The following is a 9351-nucleotide window of genomic DNA, read 5'->3' as shown; positions in this document are numbered from 1 at the left end:
ATACTAATATTAATGTAATTTTAAATTATTTTATTGAAGATTTAAGATATAGATGCTGGATGCTAAGTACTACAAATATTAGGCTTGACGTAATAATAATAAAAACAGTTTCATCCTTTTGGCCTGTTTTTTTAATATTTATTGTTTTTATGTTATCTATTATTCAAATAAATTCCTATAATTAAAAATTTATAGATAAATATCATGTAAATTAATTAAATCTTAAATCATATTTATAATACCACTGAATTTATTGTTTGCAAATTAATAATATAAAAGTAAAAAACAATTAATAATAAGAGAAAAAATTAAAACATCTATATTAAGTTAATATTATAATTGTATAATTATTATTTTTAGTTTTTTCTACACTACAAGAATTTTGTTTATTTGTGGCAGTTTTTTCTCTTATTTGTGGAGGTTTATAACCCCCACCAAATGGTTTGCGGAGGTTTTTAAAACCCCCAAAATTTGAAGTGCCACGAAGCCTTTTGTGGGGGTTTTTAAAAACCTCCACAATCTATTCAGTGGAGGTTTTGTGTATGTTTAGGGGGGGTTTTATATTGAATTTTTGTGACAATTTTAAATCATTTTTGTGGCAATTTAAAACCCCCACAAATTAATTTTTAATTAAAAAATTATCTATTTTGTGAGATTTTCAAACCTCCACAAACCCTATAATTATTTATTTATTTTTAATTTTAAATTATTCATTAATCTTATCTCATTTACATATTCTCAAATTAAAATAAAAAAGCAACAAGCAGCTTGAAGTCCTAACTCTGGCTATTGTCAATTAGTTTTCACTAATCATTTCATCTATAAAACATGCTCTCCATTATCCAAAAACTAGAAATAACTCTAATTGCAAGCTTAGTAGAAAGAAAAAGCATACACCAGCTAACAGCTTCAGCAACTTATCTTGAAGCATTTTCTATTGTGTGAAAAATAAACTACATGCCAATATATATTCGTTATTCCATAATCCATACTGCTAAACATGTAAAAACTATCATAGAACAACCATTGCATTTAGAATAATAAAAATAACAAAAAATGTACACCTCATCCTTATGTCCCTTGTCATGAATCTAAGATCCCGTACCAAAACTCTTCCTCTCATTGCAAGTAGATTCTTCTCTCACTCTTCAAAAAATTAAGAGCAGAGTATACATTGAAATAAGAGGCCATATGTTCATGATGGTAAACATCAATGCAACAAAATAGAAAAAATAAAAGCCATAATAGTATCATCAAAAAACAGAAACAAAAAAATTAATTACCTTCAGAGAGAAACAAAGTAGACAGCCAATTTCGAGAGACCACATCATCCTGGTTTACACACAACAAAATTAGAACCTTGATCAAAAGCAAAATTAAGAGTTAATTCTTACTTTGGTCCAAAGGTTGCTTATTTTGACCATTGAACCTTTTTCTTTCCCATTCAAAATTCAAGTGCGTAGTTAATAATATACATATGGTCCAAAAGGATTTTTATTATATTATATTATATTAATTAACTAATATTTTTTATTTGCTCAATCACTTCTAGAAACACTTTCACACACGGCAGTAGTTTTTGGTCCAACATAGAATTGCATGATTTTGAGTGGGATTTTGGACTAAATATTAATGCTAACCTCATTTTTTTCATTTTTCATCAATCTGTCAACCAGGTGAGACCCAATGAATCTAGCTCCTCCAGTGATCAATATTCTCATGTTGGACTGTAATCAAGAAGGAATAATAAATTAATAATAGGTAAAAGTAAAAACACGGCATAGATCGAGGTAAAAAGATGTTTCTATGAAATTAGTGATTCAAGTAAAGCTTATAGCCAAACACCTAATACAAATTGGATCAAAGATCCATAATTGACCTCTCATATACATAATCCAGAAGCATAGATACAACAAAGGATATAAAAACAGAAAGAAAAAAAATCACTAAACAATTAATATACAGTCTATACTGATCTGTCTATAGTATCAATGTTCATCGGGTGAACATAGGCTTTCTGCTAGATCCAAAGGCAGGATTCCATTTTTCTCATAAATATTTTATGGTTATATATATGGATTGCATGGGTGGATTGAAATCTAGTGCACTAAAAATGAAAGTTAAATATCACACCACATGTAATATCATATGTGAAGTATTCCTTTACCTTCATGTAAAATTCTCTAGCTGAGACAGGGAGGACCTCTGATCCAAAGTCATTTGCAGTTGGAAACCGTCATCTATATTTAACAAATTTGTAGCACTTAGCGAAACAAGATTTGCAATAGGATGAGTCAGTTTATTTTCAGTTAATATTATTTTATTTGAATGTTCTCTGAAAAGTTTCACATGTTGCTATAGTTCAGTACCTTAATAGATTTAGAAGTATCTCCTTCTTGAATATATACACACCCATAGAAACAATGTATGGTTTCTTTACAGCCTCTTCCTTTGAAAGCCTAAGAACAGTTGTATCTACTTGCTATATTATGAAGCAGTATTAGCCGTAAATCTTATTCTTGAAACTCCTAATATGTAAGAAGCAGCACAAACATGAGTTATTACCATTGCTTTTAGGTCTTCTCCTTTGGGCTTTTCACTGAATGAGAGAATTATTCCTTTATCATCTATCTTTAATAGACCAAAATCAGAGGCACGACTGTCACATATGAAGAGAGTTTTAAACAATAATATGTGACAAACATTGTTGAATCATTTATTCATTTGGACTGATAAAAGAGCTAGTTTCTCATTCAGAGAAAGATGACAGAGTGATTTCAAGATATACATCATGTGATTATGTATACTAGAAACAGATTCGAAAACCATTAAGCCAACCTACCTGTCATCCATGGGGAGACAAGAAAGAGTAATATCTGCACCACTCTCGCGATGATTCTGGATATGAAGATGAGTCAGAACATGTCAAATTTGAATGCATCAACAGTATTGAAGGAGGAAAGGAAGAACTATTAATTGGACAAAACGGTGCCTTACTTGAACAAAGTCCATATAGTCCATTCAGTAGAGATGATTCCCAGAAAGAATCAGGACATCCTCAATATCCTTGCTTCTAGGATCCTACATCATCATAGTTAAACAACATAACTTGGATTAAAAAGTTCAAGTGTAGATTATGTAACTACTCTAATTTCTATAGAATTATTATACCTCAAAGAGCCAGTGGAACTGTCTCATGGCATCAGCAGTACCCTGAAACCATCTTTTACCTGCCTCTCTGGAGTTTGAGTGGCAGCAAGAACCTGAAATAATAAATACAAGCATTCTTAATCTTGAGTTGAACTGAGTGAGAATGTAGAACTTGTTAACTAAATCTATATCAAATCTTCTGCCTTGACCTAAAAAATTTACAATCTATATCAAATCCTCTGCCTTGACCTGAAAAATTTACAAAAGAGAAGAGTACATTAGAACATAAGAAGCAGTATTTGTGTATAAATTTGCCAAAACTATATCATTAAATTATCACAAAATCTAATATCTTTGAAAAAAATTGAAGAATTGAATAAAGCAAAGAACGAGAAAAAATTAGGAACGAATCCTCATTATAATGACTCCACACGACATGAAATCAGTTCCACGAGATCTATAGTTTTGAATGTAACTTCAATCGAAGCTTACAGAGATTCGCTAGCTCGCCTTCTTGATCTCTTCAGCTAGCACCACTGAATCCGCACTGAAATCGCACTCTGAGTGCTTCAAGCCGTCGGAGGAACAGCAGAACCAGCGGCACAACCCGCGGTGGAAGACGATGGAGAAGCAGAAGATTTAAAGCATTAGCTCAATAATATGAATCAAATCGTCATTCTGAGAGGTCAACGAAAATTCAGAGGCTCCACGATCTCCATTCATAACTCCACCGGCAACGCTTGACGGAGGAGACGACAGCGGCAAGGAGATGAATGGCGGCGGCAATGAATCGTCCCTCTCCCTCTTTCTTTCTCGCTCGAAGCCCTCTTCTACCTGTTATTTTTTTTTCAACTTTTGTTATGGGCTAATATTATTTGGGCTAGAAATTTTTTTAGCAGTGATTGGACTGTGGGGGTTATTGTTAATAATTTAGGGAGGTTTTACAAATTGTCACTATTAAAATATATTATGGAGGTTTATAATAACTTCCACTAAAAAACTTCCACAAACAAATAAGAATTTTGTAGTGCTAATTTAAATTGTCATTATAAATTAGATAATAAATAAATAAAAATAATTAAAGAATGAACTCAAAATTAAGGGAGAAAAGTGATGTAAATATAATAAAAAAAAGAGAAAAAGAAAAAAGAATTTTTTTTACTTGATTTTAGAAAGTTAAATTTTTAAATTGTGTATAGAAAAATAGAAAAATAACATCATTAGTCTCTGATTTTTCTTATGATTATCACTTGATTATAGCTCAAGCCTGTAAAATCTCAAGAGGAAGGCCATCAATATTTTTTTGGGAAGGCCACTCTTAATTATTTTATTTTTTCACACAGTATAATTTTTTTTTGGGGGCCTGCCTCCCAATGAATACATGAAGCTTCGCCCGTGGACAAAGTTATGTATGCACAAGCAAGGATTTTTGTAGATGTTCTTTTCAGCTTCCTAACACTTCCGTTAGGAACCATCGTATAGCTTGTTGGTAAGAAGAGTGAACTAGTAATGTTTTCATTTTTTAGAATGATAATATGATTTTTTAAGATAAAAACGAGGTATTTTAATTTTTATTTTTTATTTTTGTGACATAATGTGATTTTTGTAGGTATTTTTTTATCAACTCTAAAAAAAAAACGTTAACGTGTTAGGTTTAAAAATGGATATAAATCTAATTGTCTCTAAATTTAAATTGGTTAGAGATTTATTTGTCTTTGTTCTTTAAATAATATCATTTTTAAATTATTTTTGTATTCATTATATTAATATTTTTTTAATAAATTATTGAATATATAGTATAATAAATACAAACTAATTAATAAATTATTCAAATTAAAAATATCATTTATTATGAAACAAAATAAATAATTCTCAAATATAATTTTTAAATATATAAATAATAAATATTAAAATACGGTTAATACATTAATAATAATAATCCTATGATATACTGTTAGTATTATGATCTAGATAATTTTTATAAAACACATTATTTGATATATAGTAAAAAATTTTTGAGTAATAATGAATTTAATTTTTTATCTTTTTAAACTAAATTAATAATTTTATTTAATATTTTTATACTAAAATACACTATGAGTAAGCTACTAATACTAAATGAAATAAAACATCATATATACATGTAAATTTAATTAAATTTTAATATACGTAAAAATTCAATTAATCCAAATTATTCTTATTTGATAAATCTACATCGATTTATAACCTTATGACAATATGTATTATTAATAGATTAATAATATTATTGATGCTTTAAGTTTGTTGAGTTTATATATATATATATATATATATATATATATATATATATATATATATATATATATATATATATATATATATATATATATATATATATATATCATTTAGTTTTAGTAATCTACTCATAATATATTTTAGTGCAAAAATATCAAATAGAATTATTAATTTAATTTAAAGAGATAAAAATTAAATTTGTTAATACTAAACTTTTTTTTACTATATATCAAATAATGTGTTTATTTTTTTCTCAAAGATAGATATTATTTTATTATTATAAAATAATAATATTTCCATAAGGAAGTATAAAAGAAGTTGGGTATTCCCAATTATCACCAAATGTGATTGGAAGACAAATAGCTTAAGAAAGAGTAAAGTAAGAATAAAGAGAAATTATTAGCATTCATCAGGTATGGCTATTGAGTTCACGCACTAGACTGTTGGCTTCTTGCACTATCTCCGGCGCTGGGCTTATTAGCTTCTCAAAGACACACCTATTCCTCGCTTTTCAAGTTTTCCAACACAGCGCCGAGATGAAGAGGATCTTTTGTCTACCTTCAATTTGAGTCGCTGCCCAAGATAAGGCTCGTTGCCACAAATTGATGAAGGTCTCCTCTTCACTCTGCCATAAGTCAGGGGTTATTAAGTTTAGACTCCAGATTATTGAAGACAGTGCATTGGAACAAGGCATGAGAAATTGATTCATCTTTCAGCATGCATCTTGGACAAGTGGCAGGGGTGGATGCAAACCGGCTATGGATTTGTTGCAAAACTAGAAGCTTTTCATGAATACTCTTCCATAAAAAAATCTTAATTTTATGAGGTAATTTCAATTTCCAAATACTATTCCATACTTTGTTGTTCTGTATGTTCTGAGGCATCAATGAAGTAGGAGAATGAAAGAACCCATAAGCAACTTTGTATCCTGACCCAACTTCGTATATACAGATTTTGTCTTGCACCAATTAACTTTATCCTCCTCCTCTGTTGGTTTGATGGAAATATTTTATTGCATATATCAACTGAAAAAATTGACTCAATCAGGTTTCTATTCCAGCTTCTATCAGGATTTAGTAGCGCACTAACATAATACACTTGCATATTCGGTGGGATTGTGACTACAACTTGAGGGACATTAAAGGGTAACAGTGGTGGGAGCCAGGGATCATGGAAGATACGGACATTAGCATCAAAGCCTATTTTCCATAACAAGCCTTTCTCAATCACCTTGTGGCCTTCAAGAACACTTCTCCAGCCCCACGACGGTATACTTCCTATTTCTGAAATATTTAGCTTTGAATATTCTTGACAGTGTAGAATTAGGGTATTTCATTAGATGCCAACATTACTTGCCCAATAAGGCCAAATTTTGTGCCCTTAGGTCTTTGATCCCCAACCCTCCATCTTTCTTCGGTCTCGTCATTGTGTCCCATTTAATCCAAACCCTGTCGGATGCCCCTATTTGGCCTAAAGTAGCAAAAAGGTTGCCTTTCCACAACAACAGAGTAAGAAATAGTCGTTACTAATTCCTTAATCCAGTTAATCCATTTAGCATCAAAGCCCAGCTTTTCCATGATGTACCATAAGAAGTGCCATTCAACCCTATCATAAGCCTTGCTCATATCTAGTTTAATAGCCATCTCATGATCTATTCCACTTCTCTTATTTTTCAAATAGTGCATACATTTGTGGGCAATTAGAATATTATTTGAAATGAGTCTACCTTTGAGAAAAGCACTCTGATTTGGACTTATAATTTTATTCATAATACCTTGTAGTCAGTGCACCATAACTTTAGAAATAATTTTATACATAATTGAGGACAAACTAATCGGTCGTACCTGAGTTATGTCACTAGCATCTGGCACCTTTGGAATCAAACAAATTTGAGTATGGTTGAAGCTTTTTATAATTCTGCCACTGTGAAAGAAACTTCGCACTGCCTTAAAAACGTCACCTCCAACTATATCCCAGAAAAAGTGAAAAAAGTTAGCTATAAACTCGTCATCACCAGGAGCACTCTGAGCAAGAACACTAAACGTAGCTCTTTTGACCTCGTCTATAGTTACCGGCCTTTAGAGCCTACGGTTCATGGAAGCTGTAACCTTAGGCTCCAAATCCTCCAAATATGGATTTGGATCAACCGAACAAGAAGAAGTAAAAATATCACAGAAGTAGTCTTCAGCTACCTTTGCAATATCCTCCGGTTTCGATGCAATCTCATTGTTCCTCCCAACTAATCTCCAAATTCTATTCCTTCGCACCCTTGATTGAAATTTCTAGTGAAAGAATCTGGTGTTCTGATATCCTTCTTTTAGCCATTTTATTCTAGATTTTTCTCTTCAATAGCTCTCTTCTTTCATATATGCTAGCTCCAACTTCTCTTCTAATCTGGTAATCTCCTCTTCTCCATTGATTTCAGCCACCCGCAGCTCTTCTAGGCTAGCTAGAAGGTCCTCAATTTCTTTTCAAAAGTTTACTTTGTGAGTTATCTGCCATTGAACTAATCTATGTCTACATTCTTTTAACTTTTGGGCCAAGGAGAACATAGCAGAGCCTACTACTTCCATTTTCCACACTTCGCCGACAATTCTTTTGACATCATCTTCTTTACACCAACGTTCCTAGTATTTAAAATGCCTTTTACTATGCCAGGATTGAGGTTCAGTTTCCATCAAGATAGGGGCATGATCCGAGCCTGATTTTGTGAGCCTGTGCACTACTGCATTTGGAAACTTCAACTTCCATCCTATCCCTACTAAATAGTGGTCAAGCCTCTCCTTCACCAAATCCTCTTCTTGTCTTCGGTTTGTCCATGTGAAAGGCCGTCCCACCATTCTAGTATCCACTAATTCATTGCTATCAATAAAATTAATGAATGTTGCAATGGTAGTTGCTGATTTTTGGCCTCCACCCTCCTTTTCCACTTGACTTATTATAGCATTAAAATCTCCCGCTATTACCACTTTTCCTTCTAGTTGTTGACTCATTGTTGTAAGCTCCTCAAACTGTAAGGCTCGAATTTGTTTTGAACAGCCCAAATGGACACCAATGAACGTCCATACCCCATTATTTCCGAACTCCTTAACTTCAGCTGCTACAAAGAATTCCCCGCTGTTTATAATTTGAACATTGATGCTGTCCTTCCAAGCTAGTGCAAGTCCTCCTGCCATTCCTGACGGGTTAACAATATGCCAATTTTCATAGCTGAATGCCTGGAGTTTTATTTTCACCTGTCGAGATTGGTTCTTTGTTTCACTTATGAACATAATCTCGGGGGATTGGGATTTACATATCCCTTTTAGGGTGTGAATTGTCAGGGTCTCCCCAAACCCCGACAATTCCAAACTATAGTTCTCATGGCGCCTTGGGTGCCATTTGTAGGCTGGCACCTTCCACCCCCTGTTCAACTGCATTTTCATCCTCTGTTCTTGCTTTCTTTGTAGATCCTTCAACTATACCACTCATCAACCTTTTTTTAGATCCAGCTTTAGTATCCAACCCTCCAGCACCTTGTCTTGCTAATTTTTCCACTTCTTGCGTTTCTCTGTTGTGAGACATTGCCCAATAGTGAATTGTATAGGTTGTCCTTCATCTTCCTTGGCATTGGACTGACCAGCTATGATAACCTCCATGCATTCTGTTCTAGAATTGGCTGATTGAGGTGACTCAGGTGCTGCCTTGTTGCCAGCATTTTGTGGTTTCAAATTTTGTTCCTCCTCTTGCATTGACATCCCTGCAAATTCTTCTAATAATCAGTTTAAGACCGGTTTTTTCTTACGTTAAGTAGCCTTATTCTGATTCTGGGCTGAGTTGTTGAATGTTCTTTCTCTTTCAGAGTTAATTTGTATTCCAACTTGGCTGGCTTTAACCCACTCGCCAATGTCATCCTCTTTTACCCTATCACTCTCTGTGTCCTACAGC

The 9351-nt window shown here is 32.7% G+C and overlaps 2 protein-coding genes across 9 annotated transcripts; both read right to left on the bottom strand.

Moving 5' to 3' along the window:
- Positions 1-908: 908 nt before the first annotated feature.
- LOC112796957 (glucose-1-phosphate adenylyltransferase large subunit 1, chloroplastic-like) lies at positions 909-4048 on the bottom strand. 8 transcript variants are annotated; one of them, XM_072235703.1, is made up of 11 exons: positions 3643-4043; positions 3360-3399; positions 3172-3263; positions 2998-3081; positions 2843-2898; positions 2566-2659; positions 2370-2482; positions 2168-2240; positions 1641-1727; positions 1284-1332; positions 909-1146 (listed from the first exon to the last, which is right to left on the bottom strand). In XM_072235703.1, exons 4-8 carry the CDS (start codon positions 3019-3021, stop codon positions 2237-2239), a joined length of 291 nt encoding a protein of 96 aa, XP_072091804.1. In that variant the 5' UTR covers positions 3022-3081; positions 3172-3263; positions 3360-3399; positions 3643-4043; the 3' UTR covers positions 909-1146; positions 1284-1332; positions 1641-1727; positions 2168-2236. The 8 variants fall into 8 exon arrangements, 3 of the variants coding, with proteins under 3 accessions (XP_072091804.1, XP_072091806.1, XP_072091805.1); XR_003199524.3 differs by lacking the exon at positions 2566-2659 and having other exon boundaries at positions 2370-2528; XR_003199525.3 differs by lacking the exon at positions 2566-2659.
- A 4003-nt stretch (positions 4049-8051) lies between these two features.
- On the bottom strand, positions 8052-8843 carry LOC140184165 (uncharacterized). Its single transcript, XM_072234460.1, has one exon. The coding sequence runs from the start codon at positions 8841-8843 to the stop codon at positions 8052-8054; it is 792 nt and encodes a 263-aa protein (XP_072090561.1).
- Positions 8844-9351: the final 508 nt, after the last annotated feature.

Source organism: Arachis hypogaea, chromosome 4 (assembly GCF_003086295.3).
Source record: "Arachis hypogaea cultivar Tifrunner chromosome 4, arahy.Tifrunner.gnm2.J5K5, whole genome shotgun sequence".
In the NCBI taxonomy this organism is placed as follows: Eukaryota; Viridiplantae; Streptophyta; class Magnoliopsida; order Fabales; family Fabaceae; genus Arachis; species Arachis hypogaea.
The sequence above is the reverse complement of the archived record's forward strand: the minus strand, read 5'-3'. Positions and strand labels throughout refer to the sequence as shown.